This window comes from Elgaria multicarinata, chromosome 7 (genome assembly GCF_023053635.1).
Source record: "Elgaria multicarinata webbii isolate HBS135686 ecotype San Diego chromosome 7, rElgMul1.1.pri, whole genome shotgun sequence".
Lineage (NCBI taxonomy): Eukaryota > Metazoa > Chordata > Lepidosauria > Squamata > Anguidae > Elgaria > Elgaria multicarinata.
The window spans coordinates 45,498,069-45,524,627 of NC_086177.1; the positions used below are offsets into that span (position 1 = coordinate 45,498,069).

Below are 26,559 nucleotides of genomic sequence, written 5' to 3' on the forward strand. Positions count from 1 at the left end.
AAGGTAGCCATGTTGATGGGGGAATGCTGGGAGTTCAAGAACTTTTTTCAGTCTAAAAATTCATAGGATTGTGAACTAAGGCCACAGCTAGACCTAAGGTTTATCCTGGGATCATCCAGGGTTCACCCCTGCCTGAGCACTGGATCCCCTGTGTGTCACCTAGATGAACAGGTTTGACCCCTGGATGATCCAGGGATAAACCTTAGGTCTAGCTATGGCCTTTGTTAGCAATGTTCAGATGATAGCAAATAGAGTTCAACTTGATTACTAGAACACTAAATGTTTAAAATATGTTACGCATTTCAACATATCATGATTACAGCCAATGTTTCTAGAAATTATGCAAAAAACCCAAATGTGCATATATGTTCATTTTCATATTATTTTCTGCTTTTGCTAGGGAATAGTTACACAGTTACTAAAATTTTACTCAGACCCTTTCTATCTTCTGAAATTTCACTAGATTATTCTAATAGCTGTATTACTATGGGGTGGGAGAGTAGAAATACCCCATGGAGTCCTGCTAATTCATTTTTTCCCTTCTTTTTTAGCCCCGTGTGAAGCCAACACATTCTTTTGCCATAGTAATATGTGTATTAATAATACGTTAGTCTGCAATGGACTCCAGAACTGTGTATATCCATGGGATGAAAACCACTGCAAAGGTAATGACTAGGTACATGAAGTGCAATTGGAAAGATGCCAATTTATTCCTATCAATACCTAATTTATTCCTATATAAGAACATGCCCTATTATCGTCACTATTAAGTGAATGCTAACCATTCAGTTCAGGAATGCATTTCCATTTTTTTAAAAAATCTGTAGACAATTTGAAAGTAGTTTTCAGTGACTTCCAATGAATGCTAAGTTTTTAAGTGTGTATCTCCCTCTTCCTCAAAGCTTTGACCACATTATATACTTTTCTAAAAATAAATAAATAAAAGATATATAACAATATAAAATCAATAGTCAAAATTATTCCTTTACTAGCAAAATGGCAGGCTATCAAAGCCTAAAGGTCCAGTGTTATCTCTGGAAAATGTAAATGGTTGGACTTCTGAACCAAGGAAGCCTCCTTGTATAGGTTTTCATGGGACCTGGGAACTGTCACTATTAGAGTTCCATCTCCCATTGAAGCATGACCTTGGCAGCTACACTTTCAACACATAAACCTCCTTCAGGCAATAAGTGTGAGAAGAGAGATTAAACAGATATGTGAACTCATTGATTAGTTGGCTTCATCTTTTGGAAACTGATACTAATGATGTCTCCAGGTCTTCATGAATCCATTGTAAGCCCATGAAATGAAGCTGCCACAGCAACAGTAGCAGCCTACTTGGGATATAGAGAGGCATTTCAAAATATCATGCTGATCACTAGCAAAGGCTCCTGCCAGCATGTCAGCAGCTATCAATATTTGTTCTGGAAATGCATTTCATTTCAAAGCAGTGTCTCTTAGGGATATCAAGCTGAATTAAAAGTTGAAACGTATTCACAGCATGCCATAAAATGCTGTGTATATGATGGCCTTGTTCTTGAGAAGTGGCATACATCACCAGCTTAATTCTTTTCTTTTTTAATTATGGAATACAGTATAAATGGTGTGTGTTGGGGAGGTTAAATTTGCAATGTGGGGTGGGGCCTGAATTACATACTAATATGTATTAGTTTTTCAACTATACTGGCTCTGCAACTAGTCACACTTAGAGACAGGTTTGGGAGGAACTGACTTTCATTGGGCCTGGTCAAACAACACTTTAACCCATGGTTAGCTTGCTAACGCTTTTGCATCAAATGATTAGTGAGAGTGTTTAAACCATGGTAATATTCCCACTATGGATAGGAATGGTTCACACAACATGCTAAACCATGGCTTAGTGTGTTGTCTGAACAGGGTCATTGTGAGCGTTAGAAACTGAATTTCTTTAGAAATATACAAAAATGTGGCTTACGATGTCAGTGATGGCTGAATTCTTCTCCGGAAAGGTTGAGAAGAATGAATAGACAGAATGAATGCAGCTCTGATAAAGATAGGCATTGTTGCTTTAAAAAGTATCGGCTAAATCCAAAACACAGGTACATCCCATAATAACAGCTGCTGGAGGAGGTTTGTTTGCTTCTGATAGAGGTAAATTATTTTAGCTCCTTCAATTAACACCGAGTTAAAAGATAGACTACACACTTTAGGAAACAGTAAGTAGTAATGCTATGTTTTATTGTTGTTCTATAAAGAAACCTACTGGCTGCTATTTCTTGTTTATCCTTCCATTATAGTAAGTTTGTCCCTATTGACCTTTGTGCGGCAGGAGTTGAGGTTCTGAATAGGTCATAAAAAATAATAATAAAAACCCACAAGCCCAGCTGGATCAGATCAATGGTTCACTAGTCCAGCACCCAGTTTCCAGCAGTAACCAGCCATATGTTTCTGGGAAGCTTGCAAGCCGGGCATTGAAGAAGCCACCCTCCTGCCTCTTTTGCAGGGAGGGGGAGAATTTCAGGGAATTTTCTCCTTGGGGAGGCGGACAGAATTTCTCACACCTTTTAAAGGTGTAGCCAGTTGTTTAGGGCTGTTATTTCTCACTCTTATTTTTTTAAAGCACCCCTGGCACTTGGAGGGGGCCAGCAGTTCTTCCTGTATGCCTACTGGAGAGCATGTGACCTCGCCCCCTTCAATCAGGAAGAACTTCTAGGCTCCTGCAAGTGCCAGGGATGTTTAAAAAAAAATAGAAAGAAGACCCCTCAAAACTTCCTACACTTAAAAAGGCATGTAGAAACCATGTACACCTTCCCAAAGGAGAAAAACTCTCCAAACTTCTCATCTCCCCTAGCCTCTTTCGCCAGAGATTTCATGTTTCCCCCCACCCACTCTCCATGAAATGCCAAAAATGGAATAAACAGCATGCTTCCACCAACCCAATTTCCTTTGGTGGTGGGACATAAAACAAGGCCTCACAGTAACCTACAGGTAAAGTTACATGGGAGGAGGCATTCATTCAAATATCCAGGCCCCAAGCTGTTTAATACTTTAAAGTTAAGCACCAACACTGTGAATTTGTCCCAGAAACAAATCAGAAACTAGTTTAGATGGTATAAGACTACAGTCTGTGAAACACACACAAGAAAGTAATCTGGCTGCAGCTTTCTGAATCCGTTGCAGTTTTCAAACTGTCTTCAAGGAATGCCCAGGTAGATCATGTTACAGTAACCTAAATGGAAAGTGGCTAAGGCATGTATCAGTGTAGTCAGATCTGTCTTCCAAGAAGGGATGCAGCTGACAAATCCAGCCAAAGTTGGGCAAAGTTACTTGTGGCCACAGTAGCCACTAGACATCTAGGAGTTAGGAGTGAGCAAGAACATGCAGTTTCATTCTCCCTTCCACAGTTTTAGTTTAAGCATGGAGACAGGCATCTTGTACTGCCCTTATAATTTCCCAAGGGAATATTTTAATTTCCACAATTTCTCCATGTATTTATTTATTGATTTGATTTGTACCCTGCTTTGCTTCCAAGAAAATGACACTCAAAGTGGCTTACAATCATTGGGAAATAAAACTTGATTAAAACAATAACAAAACAAATAATTAAAACACAATAAAAACCACAACAATAAAAGGAAAGGGGGAAAAAACCCAGCACCCAACACAACCCCCTTGCATGCCAAAGCCCTGCTTGAATAAAAAGATCTTTGCCTATGAGTGGAAGAATGAACAGCAGAGAGAGAATGAACCTAACCTTCCCCGGCAGGAAATCCCGCAGTTTGGGAATGACCACCAAGAAGGCCCTCCCATATATTTGCCATATATTGGTTTGTTTTCCAAATTGAGAGGCATGATTTATGTCTCTCTACTATTTATGGTTGCCTTGACTCTCCTGCCTTAGGCATTCTATAAATAAATTACAGTGTGCTCCAAACATTGATTTTTAGCCTTTCTGAAGGAAAAAGGAAGCATCATGCCATGCTAAGCCATGATGCTTTTCTTAAATGAAAAACATGTTTAATGGTATATGATACCACTACACAATGTAACCGGAATGAATAGAAATCCTTTACCATTTCAATTTTCTACACAAAGGCTTGATCTTAAGCAGTGCAGAAAGCCTTCAACTTTCAGGATGAAAAAGATATTCCTTTGTTAGGAAAGTCTTGAAAATAGAGAACTAGGAATAAGTTATTGGTGGGAGCTGACTTTTCATTTACAGCAGTATATTTAGCCACATTGACTAAATCCAAATGTTGAGTCAGATATTTTCGCACATCACATCATTCATACAATAACTGCAGTGATCAATTGATCACTTGACCATAGCTTAGACTCTGTTATGTGTTGGGCAGACAAAGATTATTTCTTTTTATTGCTATATATTTATTTTGACTTTCAAAAATATTTACAAAAATTCATGCTAGGCCATCCAAAATATATCTCATATTATATATTAATTTTTTATAAACATGAAGTCATCCTCAATAAATTCTCTGTAACGTTCAAAGAAACCCAAATTAAAACAAGCCAACATAATTAATTATATATTTAAATGCCCACCCAGAGAAATCTCATGTATCATGACAAAGTCAAGTTTACTACTCCTTACCATCAGTTCACATTGTGTAATAGAGTCTTGAACGTCCTCAACAACGGTATGCCCTTTAAAAAGTATTAATTTCAATGAGTACTCCCATCTGGATGTAATAGACGCCTGCCTTAAAGGTTGCAATAATAGGTATCAAAGAACTATATTTGTTCAATGTTAGAGGAGACAAATCTGATAAAAGTTGTATAGGTGTCAGATTAATTGTCATTCTAGACCTTTTCCAAAGTACGTTTCTTTCCAGAATCAGGGAAGGAGGGGAAAACTGAAATGCACTTTCAATCAAAGCCTTGTTGGACTATCAGTTTTTGATCATTAGACACCCCACTAAAAATATTTTAAATAAGTAAATAAAGTTGGTTACTGTTTAACCTTTCTGGGTAATTACTCTAGGAAGGGAAACAAATTGGAAAATAAAAGGATTATAATGGATTTCCTGTCTTCATTGTGTGGATGGGTAAGTTACCATTAAGGCTAGGTCATAGAGATTAATATCTTCATATGTGATAAAAATGCATCTAATGGATAATTGCTAAGTTCAAGCAGTCACTCTATCTGCTGTTGAAGAACTTATCAAATTCTCTTCCAGGAGATGTGGTGCTAACCTTGAGGTTAGACAGACTTTTAAAAGGGTTAGATTAGTTCATGGTGGATAGATCTGTCAGTGGCTATTTACAATGATAGCTAAGTGTTAAAATGCAAAGGGATTGTGAGGAACTCCAAAGGGATCTTTCCAAGCTGGTAGAGTGGGCATCCAAATGTCAGCTCAAGTTCAATGTAAGCAAGTGTAAGTGATGCATGTTGGGGCAAAATAACCCAATTTCAAGTATAACCTGATGGGATCTGAGCTGACAGTGACTGAACAAGAAAGAGATCTTGGGGTTGTGGTGGACAGCTCAATGAAAATGTCAGTCCAGTGTGCAGCCACTGTGAAGAAGGCAAACTCCATGTTAGGCATTATAAGAAAAGGAATTGAGAATAAAACTACTAGTATCATACTGCCTTTATACAAAACTATGGTGTGACCACACTTAGAATACTGTGTACAGTTCTGGTCACCACACCTAAAAATATATATTATAGAGCTGGGAAAAGTGCAGAAAGGGGCAACTGAAATGATCAAGGGACTAGAGCATCTCCCCCATGAAGGAAGGTTACAACAGCTAGGATTGTTTAGCTTGGAAAAAAGGAGGCTAAGGGGAGACCTGATAGAGGTGACGAAATTATGCATGGTGTGGACAATGTGGATAGGGAGACATTTCCCCCCTCTCTCAAAATCCTAGAACGCGGGGTCATCCCACAAAGCTGATTACTGGGAGATCCAGGACAAATAAAAGGAAGTAGTTCTTCACACAGCACATAATTAAATTCTGGAATTCACTACCACAAGATGTAGTGGTGCCCACCAGTTTGGATACTGTATCTTCAAAAGGGAGTTGGATAAATTCCTGGAGGAGAAGGCTAACAATGGCAATTATGCACTACCTCCAGTAAGCCTGTGAGCACCAGTTGCTGGGGAACATGGGTGGGAGGGTGCTGTTGCACCATGTCTTGGTTTGTTGGTCCCTGGTTAACAGCTGGTTGGTGGCTTTGTGAACGGAGTGTTGGACTAGATGGACCCTCAGTATGATCCAGCATGGCAATTCTTATGGTTTGATCCATCAGAGCCCTTCTTACGCAGCATTAACCCAGAGGCAGGAAATATATAGATATACCAGCAGTGCTTTTCATCCATCAGTCAATTTTCCTGCCATTTCCCCTATGTCTTTGGTGGCAAGCAGTCCCCTATGGCTTTGGTAGTTGCATTCCACACTAGGTAGAAGAGACGTGACTGATGAAAGATCCGACTGGTGAATGATCTTATAAAACAGTGGGATAGAAGATACTTCTGGTACGTTCTTTCACAGTGCCTCTGAGTTCTTAAGGTTATGAAGGCACCAGAGTACTTTTAAGTACTTTTGTTTAGTACATGTAGAGAACCCTGAAAGCTGCTATTTCCTGGGCAGCATTAACCTTGGACTTTTCTCCCAGTTCCCACTGCTCCACACCATCACTTCCTCCTCACTCAGAGAGGGAGATTCTAAAGAAGGGGGCAAATTGTGACCCTCCAGATGTTTTGGCTTACAATTCCCATCATTCCTCACCATTAGCAAGGGTTGATGGGAGTTGTACACCAAAACAACTGGAGAGCCACAAATTGTCCACCTCTGCTATAGGCTCTCTTCAAAGATGTGTGAAACAACCATTAAGTCTAGTAGACTTCTCCGTTTTGTAGGCAAAGTCTCTGTTTTAGAATAATGCTTGCCAGTATTTGGAAGTCAGTTCAGCATATAGTGATAATCACATCACCAGCGGAGCACAGCAAGTGAAATTTATGCTAGCAGAATGGATAGGCTGTGACAATGAGCCTGTGAAGATTATCCTTTGGGTTTGGAGCAGTGATGCTCTAAAGATTTATGTTCATGAAACTTGGAGTGCATCTTATAGCAAAAATGTAAGTAGTGGCTTATAGGGAAGGATTTTTTTTTCCTTCCTAGAAATCATACTTGTAATCGTTCTTGTATTTTCCCCTGAGTCAGCTAAATGTTAATGAATACCATCAATTTCAAATAAATCATCAATGTTAGGATCTGAGTTTTGAGTATCATGGATAAGGAAGCATTTCTATTTAAATCTCCATAAACTGATGCTAGTTCACATACTTGATTGTCAGTCACAACCAATGAAGCCTGGGAGGTCACCATCCTATTAAATGCAGTGTTTCAGGGAATGCAGTGAACTGAGTCTGGAAGAGACTTCCTCTGATGCCACACTATGAATGCTGTTTTATTTTGCATCCCATTTCCTTATGAAGCATAAGCTGCTGAAGACAAGATAGGTTGGGTTTGGTAGAACCACGTTCTAACTGTTATTGTCCTTCATAAGCTGATTCCTTTGTCTCAGCAAGATAAAACGTGATACAGTTCAGAGCACAATGTAACCAAATAAATAGATGAAAACACACTTAAGTAATTAGGGTAATCTCTCCCAACCTGGCATCCTCCAGATGAGTTGGACTGCCACTCCCATCATCCAAAGCCAGCAATAGGATTTGTAGTCCAACACATCTGGAGGGAGCCATGTCAGGGAAGTACTCATTGAAGATATGGGCTAGATTCAATTATCTAAGTTATATGGGCTAGTCTGATTTGTAGGTGGCCAGAACAATTTTGGATTACTGCAGATATCTATCATGCTTCTCCTTTTGCAGTCATAGATTACCCCAATGCATAGTTCCCTGCAGAAAGTAAGAGAGATGAAAAATTAACCTTTCACTGGAGGAGTTAGATTATTGTTTAAAGGAGAATTCATGATGCAAGGGGGAGCATCACTGATGTTGAAAATCTGTCATGGTGTTTCCATGTATTTGGTTAAATAGGATCCCACAGTGTACTACACTGTAAAAACAACTCTGACCAAGTTGCTAAAAGTCTGTTTTTACGTTCAAATTTAGTTATATTTTGTTGTCCCCTTAGAGTATTTTGACATTGAAAAGCAAGTAGAAATACCAGAGATGTAAATACATACATTGAAAAGCAAGTATTTCTACTTGCTTTTGAATGTCAAAATACTCAAATGAGTTAACAAAACATAACTAAATTTGATGTTAAAGATCCTTTCCTGTGATTGTGGTTTAGAGTGAACCAACATATAGACTGGAGCAATTTCCTTTTTCCAACTGTACGAAAGTTGATACAGTGAGCTAGTTCAGTGATGCAAAATCACTGTCCTGCCATTTTAACTTTGTATTTGAGTTAACCTTTCTTATATCATCGCAGAATAACACCATCATATTTTTTTCTGTTTTTTTAAAAAAGGATATTGATTCTTTGTTTTATGTTTATTTCCCCCCATCACACAGAAAAGAGAAAAGCCAGCATATTGGACCAGCTTACCAATACGAGTGGGACAATTATTGGGGTGACCTCTTGTATTGTGGTCCTCCTTATCATTATCTCTGTTATAGTACAGATCAAACAGCCTCGTAAAAAATTTGTCCAGCGGAAAGCAGACTTTGATCAAACAGTATTCCAGGAGGTGTTTGAGCCTCCTCACTATGAGTTATGCACTCTTAGGGGGACAGGGGCTACAGCGGACCTTGCAGACGTTGCAGATGACTTTGAAAATTATCATAAACTGCGTAGATCATCTTCAAAATGCATTCATGACCACCACTGTGGATCACAGTTATCTAGCACTAAGGGCAGCCGTAGTAACCTCAGCACAAGAGATACACCTATCTTGACAGAAATTCAACCGCAGCCTGTAAAGCCCCTCATCCAGCCCATGAACAGAAGAAATATCCTTGTCATGAAGCATAGCTACTCACAAGATGCTGCAGATGCGTGCGACATAGATGAAATCGACGAGGTACCGACCACGAGTCACAGGCTATCCAGGCATGATAAAGCTGTCCAGCGGTCAGTATCAATAGATTTTTGATGAAGACAATTGTGTGAGGACTGGGTTCAATCTAAACTATTCTCTCTTCATTTTTCTCTAACTTATGTTTCCATTAAGAATTCAGGTCACTTCTATATGAGGTCCTTTTCTTCCCAAGATCCATTCACTTCCATTACACTTCCAATTAGTATAAGGGGGGATTCTCGGGAAAACAGCACATGGAAACAGCAGTGGCAAAAGTTTGCCAAGAATCCAAAGCTATCCTGGAAAACTTCATTTAGATTCCTTGATCATTCACCAGCAGTTCTCACTGCAATCCACAACAGTTTTGCATGGCAATTTCCATGCCAAATCAAAATATGGGTTTTTCAGCCTCCATGCTTATTTTCTCATCCTTCCTGGGCCAAACTAGATGTGATACCAGAGATGTCACATCTGTGATTGGGCTCTCCTACTTTGATGATGATGATGTGTGTGTGTGTTTGTGTTTTGACTAATTAGCAGCCTTATCCTGCAGCTTTGAAAATGAGAGAATTGGTAATGTTTAACCTTTTCCTTCCTTATCCTTTCCATGATCTAAATCCTACTACTCTAAATAAAATCTTAGTGCTGAGGTGGGAATCATTCCCCCCTACCCCCAGCTAATAGCTTCTTTTGAGTGGAGTGATTTAGATCAGGGAAAGCTCAAGGAAGGAAAGTACATCATTTCTCAGATTTCCCCCTTCTGATTTTCAAAGCAACTGCATGGGGCTACTAATTAGTGCTTCTTCTTTAAAGTGTGAGATTCTAATTGTGAATCTCCTGTGAAATATCCAGTTTGGTTCTCCGTTCCTGTCCCTCCCATACAGTTCCTCATCAAAAACCTCACTCTCTATTATGTTTTCAGTTTTTCTTATTGTTTTAATCTCATTCAAATAGGGGAAAAATAGAAAAAGGGGAAGGTCCATTTTACCATACCAAAGACATTTCTGCTGAAATTAGGTGTAGTTTTGTTTGAAAAATTAGTATGCATGTGTTTTCAATAGAGCTGAAAAGTAATTCTCTGTACTTCCAAATCACAGAGCACCTCAGTTTGGTAAGGGACAGGTCAGTGAGAGAAAAGCTTCTTTCCCATGAAACATGGCTTTCTATATAGCAAATTACAATGTTCCAATGTTTTACAATATGATTTATGTAGCTGACCATAGTATCACTGCTTGTCTTATTTGCCATTTAGGTTACAGGATAATTTTAGCTTGATATTCTTTTAGTTTTGCTTATATATAAATATATATTTTAGAGAAGAAGAATATTTCTAATTCAAGTTTAGCATGATTTCTATTTTAAAGAATAAAATGGAGACTTTTTGCTGTGTATTGCATCTTGAATGCTTGTATATAAGAATGATTAAAAGTTTGCAAGTAAAAACAAAAAGAAAAACACTTATCTATTTAGAGACACTCAGAACATTTTTAATAGATTTGTGTTTCACATGCATGCTTCACTTCTCTATGTGTTTTAACGTTCTTTTCATGTGCCCCACATGTTTATTTTGTGCATATAAGCCACTAAGTATCCTAAACCCTCAAAGCACTCTGTCAACAGCCTCACTAGGCCATGCTCATCGGGGGTTGCTTAAGCCACAATGAGTTGTGGTACATGTGGGGGCTAGTTTGAATATGCCAACCCCACTTGGGGGTTGCTGTGTCATGCAAACCCAACCGCTGAGGGTTACAACAAACCAAGAGTTATGCAAGAGTGGCTTAATCCTCAAATAACCCTTACTTATTTACGTATTTATGTATTGCATTTTTATACCGCCCAATTGCCAAAGCTCCCTGGGCAGTTCAGAAAAATTAACTTGATGGCTGGGTTCGTACAACATGGGACCCCCGACCAGGGATTGCATATTCAAAATGGTGTCTGACACATGGTGCAGCTCATTGTGGGTTAAACAATCCCCAATGAGCCCGGCTTGTCATGCAAACAAGGTCACAAACTTGAAATGGGACATATTGGTGGGGCACTTTGAGGGTTGGTCATGGAATAAAGAACATTACTTTTGTATATCTGCATGCCAGTTTAAAATGTCTTGGAACAATTGTTCAGGTTCTTAAGGTATACTTCAATTAAGAATGTATATGCATATATTTCTTTTTTCTATGCAAACATTATTATGTTGAATGAAATAGCCATAACATTCCAGGTTCTGCCTCATTGGGTCTCTAAACAAACATGAATCTGAGTACAACACAACTAGGGTGTAAAAGACAAACTGAAGGTAAGTGAACAACTCTATAGCTCCCAGTTCACCATCTCTTACATTCCATTTGTTTTCTTTTTAAAAGTTTAATGGCTGTTTATCATTTGCTCTGTGTGTGTGTTTGGGTTTTACTTAGTTGAAAATGTTATGTTTTGAGCATACAAAAGAATTCAAACCTATAGAGCTCCATCACACCTACTTTTCCCCTGGTTTTCCTCTGCGATTTCTAGCTCCATTTCATTAGCACGTCAAGCTAATGGCCCCTTTCACACGGGTTTGTGGTATTGCACTATACGGATAAAACCTCCCTTTCGCTTGTTTGCTCTTCCACTCGACCCCCCTCCACCCCACCCCTTCTCCTTCTTCCTCCAGTTTATTGGTTGTAACATTGTGATGGGCATGGACTCCTTCTCCCCTCACTCTGGTTTTGTTGTCTAGCAATTTACCTACACGGTGCTGGAGGAGGAGAACCGCCCCACTATCCCTTTAAACAGCAAGCTCTCTCTTCATAGCACAAACCCCCAACAAAAGAAATAGCGATAGTCACTACATGAGGGCTGAAGGGCGCTTTTATTCTGTTTGAGGGAAACAATCCAGACTTTCCCCACTCTAGGAAAACATGAAAAAGGGAGGGGACATGAAAAAGGGTGGGGTGTCTGCAGGACAGGAACAATGTCATTTGAGTGCTGGACTGCAAAACCACAAACCAGGCATGATGGGAGTGCGATAAAACACTGGTGTGATAGAGCCCATGGGCAGGGAGCTGCTATAACAAACTATGAATAAAACCTATTAAATCACTATCCTCAGTTGCATTATAACATTTTGCCAAATATAATCTGCATTTTAACCTTGAATCTTAAACAGACGCATGGTGTGACCATTCACCTTTATTTAAGAAAATGTTGTGTAAAGAGTTTCAACAAATAATAACATCCAGCCTAATTCACACACTTTGAGTACAGGGAGCCTGAAATTAAGAACTGTCTGTCTATATTTCACATTTGTACACTAGGCTTCCTTTAGGAAAGCCAGGCTGGTGTGCAAAGGATGATCCTGTTTTATCTTCACTACAGTTGTGTGGGTTAGATGAGGCAGGTACGGTCTTACTCATGGTTGACTATAAATCTTCATGAAATGAGTGGAGACTTAAACCAGTTTCTATTTCAAGCCCAGTGCTCTCTCTAGGCATGCCACAACACTGGCTGTCTTACCATGACAGAGCATATCCTTGTGATAATGTTGCAGAGTGACTAATAATAATAATAATAATAATAATAATAATAATAATAATAATAATAATAATACATTTATTTGTTACCCACCTCTCCCTCTGGATTGAGGCAGCGTACAACATGGATGCAAACATCATATAACTAATTAAAACATTTAAAATTAATACATTATTAAAAGCAGCACATTATTAAAAGGCAAATTTAAAATTCAACTGGGTAGTCCTGCCAGAATTGATCAGTCTTTATGGCTGATGAATTGCACTAACATCCTCTATGGTAACTTCCCTGCTTGGGGATGTGTTAAATACTTGGCTCTCATCTATTGGAAATACGTAGGAAGCAGCAAAGTTTGTACACTATCCCATATTATCTAAACATCAGCTCCTACATTGAATAACCAACCACAAAGTAAGTGCCAGGAGATAAAAAAAATTAACTTCCAGCTGGGGATCATGCTCAATGCCTTGCCCCTCCTGTGAGACCAGCATTGGTACTAGGTCTCATTCTGCTGCTCGCAGCTGTGAATCAGGCTGTTTGTTTGATACCACTTAAAATACTTAGTCAAATTAAGATAGGAAGACATCTGTTATCTTGTTGCATTGTCATTTAGAATTTATGATATTGGGAAAAGGCTTGGTTAACAGTTAGCTTGTAAGAGTTTAATCTACTTGTTTCATTAATGTAACTGTGCATTTTCATTTTGCTAGCACTAATGACTATTTTCTGAAAGGTTTGAAGAGATACATTCTTTTCCCTTCATATCTCTGCAGTAGGTATCGATAACTGCCACAGTCCAAAGCCCCTCATAGATGTGTCTCTGTGGATTTCCTTTTTTCCCACCACTAAGTCCATTCCATGTTGGTTTCATGTGGATAATGCAAAAGCCTAAGTGTGTGTGTGTGTGTGTGTGTGTGTGTGTTTTAAAAAGCTTTGGTTTTTTTCGCACTTTAAACTTTTTGTACTCCTGCACCCAATGAGTAAAGTGTGTTTGTTTTTCAGTATATGCATTTTTATTTGTATCTGTGGCCTTAGCTAGACCTGAGGATTATCCCAGGCAAGTGGAGGGGTCGTCCCTGCCTGCTCCCGGGATCCCCTTGTGTCATTTGGATGCACAGGGATGATCCCAGGGCAATCCCAGGATATAGGCCTGGTCTAGCCATGGCCTGTTTCAAATGTGCACATTTAATCAGTCACATTTTTCTTGTTACATGGAATGCATCACAATTCCTGAAATGCACAGTGTCTGGTTCCACATCCATTTCTAGGTGATCCAGATTAGTGGAATCCATTTTTAAAAAAAGAACCTAGACAGAGCGGGTCCCTTATACCTCCCTAGCTCCACATTACTTTCACGCTCTTGCATGTGGACTTCCACAAAAATGGCCATGCTTTCCAGTCTTAGTGAAAACTCCACATGTACCATCCTGTAGAGCACACTGAGATTTCCCCAATATTGAACATAAATATGGGAACCCCACATATGCACTAGGGCTCCTGTATAAACACCCAAGTCATTGAGTTGGAGTGTGTGTGTATTTTTAATGTACATATGTACATAGTGAGCTGTATAGGAAAGAAATGTTTAAAATGTTGTGACTATTATTAGATAGTAAGATATACCAGCTTTAAATTTAGATTTTGGGCATAGAGAAGAAATCATTCCGTCCATTGTTTTCTACATGTCAAAATTTAAAACAAAATGATTTAACTAATATTTTCAGGCTTTGGGTAGGACAACCTCTATTAATTATACAAAAAATGTACACCAAAGAATTGCTAGCATTTTTCCTTCCTCAGGAAGATATTTCTGTTCAACAGCTGAATGTTTATTTTGTAATTTGGCTCAGGTGAAATTAAGTGCTCTTTAGCTGGAAATCTGTTTCAGCTGGAAACTGAATAATTAGTAACATTTAAGAATATTTTTGGTTTACTATTTTGAAAAAAACAAACAAATGTCTTGCAGTGGATCTGTGGGTCCCTAGAAAGTTCTGCTACTGTTAGCCTTAATGAATCTAGTTTGCTCTTTATGTCTGTTTCAACTATAGAATTCATGTTTTTGTGTTAATATTTACTTACTGATTTATACATACCCTGCCCTTTAATATATGCATGTCAAGGGCACCTTACAGAAAATAGCATAAATAATGACCATTTAAAACCAGTAAAAACAATTAAAATACAATGTAACAATAAACAGCAAGTGCAAGCCTGGGGAACAAACAAATCATATTTTAGCAGAGCTTAAAACCAGAGGGAAATAATGAACATGAATTAAAAGCCTGATCAAATTAGGAAGTCTTAGCTTGGTACCAAAGAGACATAAAAGTAAGAAGTCAGATGAATCTCCCTGGGGACAGTATTCCACATGGGGCACCACAATCAAATAGGCTCTGTCACCACCTGCCTAACAAGGCAATAGAACCCAGTGAAGAACCTCAGAGGAAGATCTTAGGGCTCATCTACACCAAGCAGGATATCCCACTATGAAAGTGGTATGAAAGAGGTATATAAAAGGCAGGAGCCTTTACAGCTGTATTGAAGTGCACTGACAACTGCTGGGGCCCATGACACATACCATATACTACTTTCATACCACTTTCATAGTGTTATATCCTGCTTGGTGTAGCTGTGTCATGGGCCCCAACAGTTGTCAGTATACTTCAGTACCATTATAAAGCAGTAGCGTAGATCCTGCAGTGCACTTCAATACCGTTATAAAGCAGTAAGGCATCCACTTTATGTCGTTCTTATGTACTTGTATATTATCTGTCATGTCTAATAAGATTATTTACATTGAACTTGTTATATGTACATTGTTTTCATTATGTAGACTGCTTGAAAATAGTGCGATCCTGGGTGATTTTGAATATACTACAGTGAATTGTGAAAATGTCGGCCCTGGAGCTTCAAGCTAGAGATGTTCTGGACTCTGACCAGCTATTCCAATTTCATGAGAAAGAGAGAGAAAATCATCAGTCAGTAATGAGTAAAATTAATGGATGGCAATAAGACTCTTATTACTATCATTGCTATCATTTATCATCATCATTATCATCATCATCATCATCATCATCTTCATCATCTGTTCTTTCTTTCTTTCTATTTATTTTTGTTTTGTTTACAAAGAAAAGATAACCCAGTTTCAGGAATAAATGATTAAATCAGGTATTTATCCACCCACAATCACTTCAGTAGAAATATTTGTTGGATATAAATCTAACAATATGACTGAATTTGACACTGAGAAACTGATCTGCATGTATAATGCTGAATATTTGAGTTGGCAAATCCCTTTGATGAGATACATTGTAAAAAGCATGCATTCATAATTACTGCTGTTCCATTTCTTTGTGTCATATGCTTGCTAATTGTAACTTTTTATATAAAGATACATAAAACAATGTATAATAATTTCTTACACTGAGTTTATAGTACTCTTTTATTTTACTGTAGCAACTAATCCTTCACCAAAAGGATTTGGAATCGATTTCAGTACATACATCTAAGAGCACATGCGTGGAACATCCTCTTCTATATTTTTTGAAAGTTGGAACCCTGCTGATTAGCTCTCTGCAATGGGAAGGAAAAGCAGGAAAGAGGTACTGAATCTACTTCCTGCTTCTCCCAAACAGTTGGTGCAGTTTTTCAGCTTTTTTAAAATATGACATATGTGCACACAGTTCTGCCTGTTGGATCAGTAAAAAATTATATACAAATTCCTATCCAACAAGCCTGCTTCTTTGTGTGCTTAAGAATCCTACCTGTAATGAGGCGATTGCATATAGAGCTGAAATGAAATTTGCTGATTTCCATTATGACATCCCACTATTGAAGGAGAAATTTTAAATTTGTTTTTTGAACATGCGGCAATATCCAGCAATGTCCTGGTGCTAGCATAAGGGACCTCTAGCCAAATGTCAATAGTATTAGCTTGTACAATGGGTTCAATTCCATTGGGCAAGTTAACGTTATTGGCATTGTGCTAGAAGTCCTTTATGCTAGCACAGTGTAATTTGCATTAGCTCAATAACATTACTGGATGCTGCCTTGAATTTTTATCTTACAATTGGAAAATTCAATGAGGTTTTACTTGTTGGCAAATCCTGATGGTTTTGCTTTTGACATGTTTCAAATAGGAACGCTCATAAGCTATTAACTGTCACACTTTAAATTATATATATATATATATATATATATATATATATATGTATGTATGTTTGAGGTACTAAATATCTTTATTGATAAATGATCAAATATAGTTCAGTGTTAAATATTACTATATATTAGTTGTTAAATATCATCTACCAAATATTGAAAAAAATGGTTTCATATGCATGTATGAAATAGTTGTAGAGTATTCTGTAAATATGTGATAATCAGATAATATTATTTGTTTATTTATTTATTTAATTACATTTATATACCGCCCCACAGCCGAAGCTCTCTGGGCGGTTCACAAAAACTAAAAACAGTAAACATTAAAAATATACAAAATTTAAAAACCATCAGAAACATAAATACAACAGTATAAAAACAGCAGCATCCATTTAAAAATATCAGAATATTTGACATCAGATTCTGAGAGGGGACTTTTGAGGGGATTTTTTAAAAGTAAATTTGTTTCAGCTCTAATTGCATCTTTTATGAGTATCTGCCTTTATTACAAAAGCAGTTGATTGAAGGCACAATCCTAAGTATGTTTAGACAGGAAAAAAAGTCCTATAACTCCCAGCATCTCCCAGCTTTTCCAATTTGTAGCATGGTTGCCTGAGGCATGCTGGGAGTTGTAGGACTTCTTTCTGTCTAAATGTGCATAGGATTGCACCCTAAATAATGTTTACAATGTTCGCCTCAAAACATAGGAAATACCCAAGACAATTCTATGCATGTTTACTCAAAAACAAGTCCCACTGTGTTCACTGACCAGGTCCATGACCTATGATTGTGGTCACAGTGTGCAAGAATGGTAGATTTTATTGGAACAACTTTAAGAAGTAAGTATGTTGCACAGAATTCTTCATGAGAAAAATGATTCTGCCTTATTTATAGTTTTATGAAACTGAAAGGCTTATATATTCAATCCAAGTTGGTCCAATAAAAATACCATTTTACCAGATTTGCAGCTCTTCATAAACAAACATGTCTTATTTGGAAACAATTATTTTCATTGATGGCCCTTCAACTGGCAACCAAAACACTTTTGCACCCACTACACTAAACTGGGGCCTTAGCTAGACCTAAGGTTTTTCCCGGGATCGTCCCGGGGTCATCCTTGTTCATGTAAATGACACACAGGATATCCCAGGAGCAGGCGGGGACGACCCTGGGATGATCCCGGGATAAACCTTAGGTCTAGCTAAAGCCTGGGAAATAAGAGTCAAGCTGTAATCCCACTACCCATCTGCTCAAATATTTGTTGATTTAGAAAAATCATTGCCTCTGATTCATGTGAGGGCAATTTAATATAGATAACCCAGATTAATCTCTCAAACTCTATTTCTATTCTTTATTGGTACTTAACTAAAATGGTAACTTCTTTTGCACTATTCAGGGTATGCATGTAAAATGGTTTTTCTGTTTCACTTTTTAGCCATTTTTTTTGAGATGATATAGCTACTTTTTGGAGAAAATGGTTTTTACTTAGTAAACCTTAAATTTTCCTCGAACAGCACTCTTTCTCTCTTCTTTCACCTAATGGGATATGAAAATATGGCAATAGGGTTGCCATGTTTTAAATTGGCCCTGCTCCTGTGTCTTTCATAGCAGCTTGACAAACACTAAGATAGCAGATGGAATTGTTCCAGCAGCATGAATAAAAGTGATAGGCAAAGTGTAATCTGCTTAAATATCTGAGTGCCATGCTGCTGTTAAAAGCACAGGAGTGTCCTCTTTTGCATCTGGTCACTACTTCAAACTCATTATAGTTCGCTGCTGTCGAGGTTTGTGCTGTCGAGGTATTAGACACTTTCCCCTTTTTATTCTCCAGACTCACAAGTATCTCTCTCTTATAACCCCCACTTTCCATATTTATGGACAATATGTATACCGATGGAAATGGATATTCCACTGAGTTCCTTTTCCTTCCATCTATAAATTGTCCTCATGAGGTTCCTTCTCTGAGTACAAAGATAAAGTCTCCTCCCTCTAGAAGCAGAATGGTAGTTTGCTCAAGCTGAAGCTCTCAGCATTTTACTGGTCCTCCTCCTGTGCCTTCAGCAGCAGCTTTGCACACAAATTAAGAACCTTAAACTTTTATCATCATTTGTTTCCATGCCAAGAACAACTTCAGTACAAAATGGGTTACTTTTTCTTTACCAGCCTAATATTAGGCCTGAATCCACTGGGCTTCCTTAAAAGTAAAATGCAGTATAGTTCAATTCTGGAGAGCAAATTCCATTCTGCTGTAGAGAGTTGGCATTAGGAGCTAGTGCACAATATTACACCTCTTCCATGCTACCTTTGGGCTTCCTTTTTTGTCTCTCTTTTGGAGACAGAGGCTGCATTTGGACAACACAATAATCAATGGTGGGTTAATAGTCAACTCCATGGTTCATTATCGAAGGAATACTCCCCACACAACACAATTCTAATCAACTGTGGTATCGATTAAGGCCAACGTCGAGTTGACTGTTAGTCAATGGAGTGTTTGATTGACACATCCCCCACCCTCTCTCCCTCCTCAGTCCTCCCAGTGGTATCTGATCAGCCATTGCAACATCTGCCAGCTGGACTAGACTGGTAGCTGCCACTTTGGTCTTTCTTGCCAGGGGACTCTCTAGTCACTGAAAATAGTCAACTGTGTGTGACAAAATAGTCAATGGTGCCCATCACACAGCATGATAACCAATAGTTACTCAAATAAGCAACCCTGCACAGCGTTGGTTATTATAGCTGAATAATCTACCATGGTGTACAAAAGTCCTGACAGATGACACAATGACCAACCGTTGACTATTTAACCCACCATTGGTTATCATGTCATCAGAACCCAGTCAGAGTTTAGCCAAACATTCTGTTGCATAAGGCCCATTGGAAGATGCACAAAATAATAGCTTTTTAATCTTATATTTTTCTTTCTCTGTCCTGAGATGATGGGAACAGATGAAACATAGCTTTTCCAAAAAGAAAGTTGTACATATGACCCAAATGAACATTAAGAGATGGCTGCTTTAATTGTCACCAGTGTATGTGACAATATGGCTTTGATGCCACTATGCCTCTCTTTCTGGACTATCCTTTCTTTCCTTGGCACAAGTGAAAGGTGGGATCAGGCTGAATTATGGAAATGTTCAACAAAGCTGACAGAATGGAAAGTGTACATTTAATTTGCAGTAATATTGTCTTTTTGAAACTTCATTGACATATTGATCACAATAAGGTTTGAAATTGTTATTGCAAAAAAATATTTTAAATAATCAGCATATGTACACTTTAGAGTGTTTGTTTATGAAATATTTGAACTGGCTTGACACAAGCAGTCATGAAACAACACTAAGGTCCCCTTCACCCTTTGCTTCTTGTAGAATATGAGCATTGCACACCTTTAATGCTTAAACGTTACAGCTTCACTGGCTACAAACTTCCAACTCATATGATTCTATGAATGAGAGATTGCTATGGCAGGAGCCTTATGTTTTATTTGGTCAGCCCAGCTACTAGTGTAAAAGTAGCAAGTACATGGTCCATTTGATCAGAGCTCCCCAGAGAAATGTTAGCCTCTCAAACAATCCAGAGAACGTTGGCAAACATTCAAGCCACTGCAGTGGCACAATAGTAAGATCAGTTCTGAGAGAGAGGGAGAGAGAGAGAGAGAGATCCAAACTTGGATGCTCTTCTAATTAATAAAAGATGGAGAAGGTATTTCCATTGCTCTCCTGAACTACAGGATAATGCAGCAGCATAATCTAATGAAGATCATGGATGAAAGAAGAAATGTTGGTCCTAAAGAAGATCGTAAATTGTGGTAAGTAGCTCCATTCATGTTGATGTGTGTTTGTGCACATTTTTAACTGAATTTTACAATTAACTTTTGAAATATACCACACCTGTTCATTAGTTTAATTATTTTTTACTGAACTTTGTTGGAGATCCCTGAGTAAAGATATCTCATTTAAATTCTTTTTCTGAAAAAAGGACAAATTTCAGCATTCCATTGCCTTATACTTGGATTGCTAACAGTATCACAGTTTCATAAAGAATAAAATATTTTTTTAAAATCTTAACAGGTCCTCCCATGATTTCTTTGTTTGAAATTACTAGCCTCTGACAATATTAGAAAACATATTGTATGGGGAAGACAATTTAGTTTAAGGTATCTATAAAAAACAACTGGGAGTTGCAACAATTTTTTTGCAATGTATTTTACTCTGTGACAGGAGGGTTCCTGTTCAGAATTCCAGACAACCAGCCAGCTATTTCCCTTCCAGAAGAGTATAAGCTGTAAAAGGCTCAAGCAGGCCAATTTTCTCTCTGCCTCTTCTTCCCCCCTGTCCCCATATTTCTTTTCTTATTTATGTTCAGCATTCTGTTGCTCCTGGAGGACATTGAGCATGCTCAGTTTACATTGGGCTGGGGTGTTTTATTTTGTTGTTTTAAAAGGATGATAGTTTAAATGCCTTGTACTTTTTCATACTTTGAGGTTCACCTGGCCAACTGATACCTCCCTCTTGTTTCTCAGGGGTCCCATTTTGGCTCCAATCCAGTTGACATTCAACTACCTGAGTTCACTCTTACTCTCTAAATGAGCTATTTATAGCCACTCACAGAAGTTTCCAGGTCAATTAAATGATGCTGTAAACAAACAGGACATCTCCCATGGCTTCCTCCCATTATCCCATTGTAAAATCAGAGAAAGGCTGAAATAAACCCTTAATGGCATGAAATTCGCAATGTGTAAAGATGCCATTGAACTATGAAGTGGCTGAGGAAGTGAGAAGAGGGGAAAATGCCTCCCTGCAACAAAGGGAGGCAGATCTGATCCTCGTGTCTACTCAGAAGTAAGTCCCATAATGTTTAATGAAGTTTACTCCCAAGTAAGTGTGATGAGATTTTTAAACTTACAGCACAACCTTACTTAGAAGTAAGTCATAGCTTTCCTGGGGGCTGCAAGGAAACAGATGAAAACAAGAGTCCCTCTCCTCTCCTGTGCACACATGCCAGGGTGGGAAGGAAAGAGGTGCTTCCTCAATTCAACCAACTGTATCTGTCATTTAAAGGAGCCCTGGGAAGCCGCAGGATCTTCCACCTCGTTGCCCCTCTCCTCCCATGTAATCCAACCCATATCAATCACCCCAAAGAACCAGGAAGCACAACAGTGCCGGGTAAACAACCGGATTTCCCCTAATCTGGGAACTCAGTGGCAAAGAGCACCTTTATCAGCTTAGGCTGATATACCAACTGCACCCTTATCTGGATGGAGATAGCCTAGCTACAGTTATCCATGCTCTGATAACCTCTTGTTTGGATTACTGCAATGCATTATACATGGGGCTGCCTTTGAAAACGGTCCGGAAACTTCAACTGGTACAAAACAGGGCAGCATGGTTACTGACAGGGACTGGCCGACGAGACCACATCACGCTTGTCCATTTCCACTGCTTCATGGGCTGCCAGTCCAGGTCCAGGCCCAATTCAAAGTGCTCCCATATGTACCTGCCCGGACCCTAGGGTCATCCTCAGGGGTCCTTCTCCGTGAGCCCCTGCCAAAGGAAGTGAGGCAGGTGGCTACCAGGAGGAGGGCCTTCTCTGTTGTGGCACCCCGGCTGTGGAATGAGCTCCCTAAGGAGGTTTGCTTGGCACCTACATTATATGCCTTTAGATGCCAGGTGAAGACCTTTTTATTCTCCCAGCATTTTAACAGTCTATAAATAAATTTTAACTTGGTGTTTTAAATTTGTAATTTTGCATTGTTGCTGTTTTTATCTGGTTGAGCTTTTATATTGTATTTTATATTATGGTTTTATACTGTTGTTTTATACTTTGAATGGTGTTAATTTTTGTGAACCACCCAGAGAGCTCTGGCTATTGGGTAGTATAAAAATGTAATAAATAAATAAAATAAAATAAACAAATGTAGAGACACCCTTAAATGGAATGATAATGAGCATTATTCTCTTCTTTCACTAAGATGCAAGCAGATATACTGATCAAACTGACTTTCTCAGGGTGTGTGTTGATTTTGGACTTGATGATTATAAAATCCAAAGTTAATGGTTCAGTTCAGATGTTGATAATAAGCAATTGTGAATTTACAATTCAAAGTTCACTTTTGGATTTCTGTCTCATCAGACTGAGGTGAATCCATTGTAATGGGTATATGTCAGTTTCCCCCCAAAATGGGGGTACTTTTGTAAAAACTTTTGCTGCCAATACATAGTCCCACCTTGTTGTTGCTTTGTCAAATGTTATGAAACTGTTTATGGGTGAAAATGTCCATGCATGGGATGCTGGAGAGGAGTAATTGTGTCATGATATTATAGAAGGAAGACGACATCTCTGTCTCCCTGTCTTGCAATTGTGTCATTGCCTGCAGCAATGCAATATGACAAAACTCAAAATGTACCCTGCATTGCAAAGGCTTTTGGATAGGGACAGTAGGGGGGAATCTACACGTAGTACTGAAGGCGCTTGCGTGCGCCTCCAGTGCGCCGTCAAAACGATGGTGTAGACGGCGAAAGAAGAGACGGAGGAAGAGACGGAGGAGGAGGTGGCTGGGGAACCGTCCGTGTCCTTGTCGCCGCCGCCGCTGCTGCCTCCCCGCTGGCCTCCTGCTGCCGGGCCAAGAGCCACCTGGGTCGGAGAGCTCGGCTTCCGCTTCCGCCGAGCTCTCCGACCTGGGTGGCTCTTACCCCTGCAGCAGGAGGCCGGCGGGGAGGCGGTGGCAGCGGCAAGGACGCAGCCGGTTCCCCAGCCTCCTCCTCCTCCGTCTCTTCCTCCGTCTCTTCTTTCGCCGTCTACACCATCGTTTTGATGGCGCACTGGAGGCGCACGCAAGCACCTTCAGTACTATGTGTAGATTTGCTCTAGAACTCACAAGGCACTTGGCTGGCCCTGTTCTGGGAGCTGGCCCAGCCAAGCGCTCCCATAACATGCTTTCTGGGGCCTCCGAAAAGTGCACAATTCTCCCGGCACACTATTAGCATGGCTGGGAATTGCGCACCTTCCGGAGACCCCAGAAAGTGTGCTTTGCCTGCCTCCCCAACCCCATGCCAATCATGCCTTAATGCCCCTCTTAAAACCTTGGATTAACTGAGTTCCACCCGGACCTGTGCCCCTTTGTCTTTTGGCAGTGATGGGGCAAAAATCAAAATCCACTAAAAGTGTGTGTGTGTGTGTGTGTGTGTGTGTGTGTGTGTGTGTATATATATATATATATATATATATATATATATATATATATATATGCATTTTCTGTTGTTCCCATTTGCCAGGAGGTTTGTCAATGTTGTGGCAATGTGATATGTCAGTACCAATGGAGGCTGCTGGCTCTAGTGTTAGTGTGATGGTGAATCTGCTTCAAGTTTCAGTCAGAACCAATCACGCCTTGGATAGTTCCTTTAGAGTTCTGACTATGGGGGGGCGGAGCCGGACGTTATGACGGGTAAGATCGCTGTGTGAATTCTCCCATCAGGGGGGATATGAAAAGCTTATTATCTCACTTAATGAGGCGTGGATTATAAATTAAAGTGTTGGATGATGCTTATGAGTGTTGAGTGAAGATGGAAATCCTGTTTTTTGTGAAAGAAATCACAGATTAAGGGGAGAAAATAGACTGTTCTTGGCTGTTTTCTGACTGTAAGCAGACGGAAGGAGGGGGGAGCAAGCAACTTGGAATGTTTGGAATGTTGCAGCTCTCCTGTTTTCCAGTCTGATAGAAGCTGATTTATATACCCCTAATCTGAGAGAGATGTTCTGGTAGTAAATTCACCCTTCTTAAGGAAGAAAAAAAAGTATTTGAAACGGACTTGTTTGGATAAGAAGGGGGGAAGTGAAACGGGACTTTGACGAAACGTAAACATAATCCATGCCGTATATTAGAAAGAAAAAAACCCCGGGAAAGGCTGCTTGGCAAAGAGCACACCCTTCTAATCATAATTTGGCCCGTCTGGAGAAAGTGCCTGCCAGAAAAGAGTCACAATCTTCGGGTAGCGATTCAGCTTCAGGCTCAGACGAGTCGGTGAAGATGGCGGAAGGTTCTGGCAAGGCGCCAGCTTCTTCTGTTACAATGGATGAACTTAAAAAGCTGATTCTGGAAACCAAGGCTGCACTCAGCAAGCAGATTGCTGATAATGAAAAGAATGCAGAGGCACGGATGGGGGCGCTAGCGAACAGGCTGGCTGATAATGAGAAAGAGCTAAAGAAGGTTGGGGTTGAAGTTAAAGCTCTTGCAAAAAAACAGGATGTATTTGAAAAATGTTCTGAGGCAAAGTTAAATGCTCAAGATTCACAGCTGATTCAGCTTCAGGATGAGCTTCGACGTTGTAACATTCGCATCAAGCAATTTGCTGAAGAACCAGGAGAAGATTTGAGGAAAGTTGTATTGAAGTGGTTCAACGACATGATGCCTGATGCGGATATAAAGGACAGCGACTTGGAAAGAATCCACAGAGTGGGAGGAGTAAAGTATAAGGGATCATCTAGAGATTTGCTTGTGAAATTTGGCAGTTATTATAAGAAGGAGTTAGTAATGAAGAAGCTGAGAGCTATGGCTATGATTAAATATAAAGGCAAAGCAGTGCTAGTTTTCAACGATCTTTGTCAGCAAACACTCCAATGGAGGCGCAGCATCAAGCCAATAACTGAAATATTAATAAAAAATGTAGTGAGATATGCTTGGGGTTACCCGGTTTTTTTAAAGTTCTCCCATGCTGGGAATGATTATAGAGTAACCTCTCTGGAGCAAGGAAGGGAGCTGCTGAAGAGATTGGGGTTAATGAAGAATGGAAGTGTTGGAGCTGGGGAAGAGAATGGAGCAATGGCAGGAGCATCTGGGATGGGGTAAAGAGAAATGTTATGAGATAATTGATATGATAATTAATTAAATACAGAGATCGGGTCGTCATGGCGGGGCACCGCCTCCCCCCTCTCCCCTAATTGGGTGGCCGGAGTAATAGACTCGCGGGGATATGGGGAGGGGGAAAGTAGGGGGTGGGAGAGGGGGAGGGGGGTTATTAGGGAGGGAGGGAGGGAGACGATGGGGGGGTTAGGGTTTATTGTTATATTTGTTGTTGTATTTGTTTATGAGGTAGGAGGGGGGGAGTATTATGTGTGGAATTTGTGTTTTTATGTAAGTAATTTTGAATTACTGAGCACGAGGGATCGGAAGAGATTTCAAAAGGGTGATTATGGATAAAAAGATAAAAGTATCAACACTCAATGTTAAAGGTTTGGGGGCAGTCGTGAAAAGGAAGAGAATAGAACAATTATTTAATAAAGAGGGATCAGATATTATAATGGTCCAAGAAACACATCAAGGCTCCGAGAATTCGAATATGATAAAATTAAGGTGGCTAGCCTATTATGAAAAGTCATTAGGGACATCTAAAAAAAATGGAGTGGCCACCTTGATTTCAAAAAAAAGTGGGTTCGTATTAGAAGAAGTAAAAAAGGACGATAAAGGCAGATATCTTATGTTAAAAGGTAAAATTGAGGGAAAGGTTTATACTTTGATTAATGTTTATGCCCCAAATGAGAGGCATAGAGAGTTTTTTATAAAGTTGTTTAAAGAAATAGAAGAATTTAAGGAAGGATATGCTATATTAGCTGGGGATTTTAATATGGTTATGGATAATAAACGAGACAGGTCAAATCCCACTAAGGTTGAAAAGAGGAATAATATGACTATACTGAATAAATTGGTAAAAGAAAATGGTTATCTAGATTCGTGGCGTTTACTTAATGGGAATAGGCCTGGGTTCTCATATTTCTCCCCAGTTCATTATACATACTCCAGGATAGATTATATATTTGTTTCAAAAGATTTTGCAACGAAGATTTGTAAGATGGAAATAGGGGTAATAAAAGTAACTGATCATGCCTTGTTAAGTTTAGAA

The 26,559-nt window shown here is 39.3% G+C and overlaps 1 protein-coding gene across 1 annotated transcript in view; it reads left to right on the forward strand.

Moving 5' to 3' along the window:
• NETO1 (neuropilin and tolloid like 1) overlaps positions 1-15,499 on the forward strand; it is a 120,600-nt gene extending 105,101 nt beyond the window's left edge. Inside the window, exons 8-11 of the mRNA XM_063129803.1 lie at positions 552-665; positions 8,490-9,048; positions 11,217-11,291; positions 15,339-15,499. Coding sequence (XP_062985873.1) covers positions 552-665; positions 8,490-9,048; positions 11,217-11,277 — 734 coding nt within the window. The 3' untranslated portion in view covers positions 11,278-11,291; positions 15,339-15,499. The remainder of the gene's footprint in view (positions 1-551; positions 666-8,489; positions 9,049-11,216; positions 11,292-15,338) is intronic.
• Positions 15,500-26,559: the final 11,060 nt, after the last annotated feature.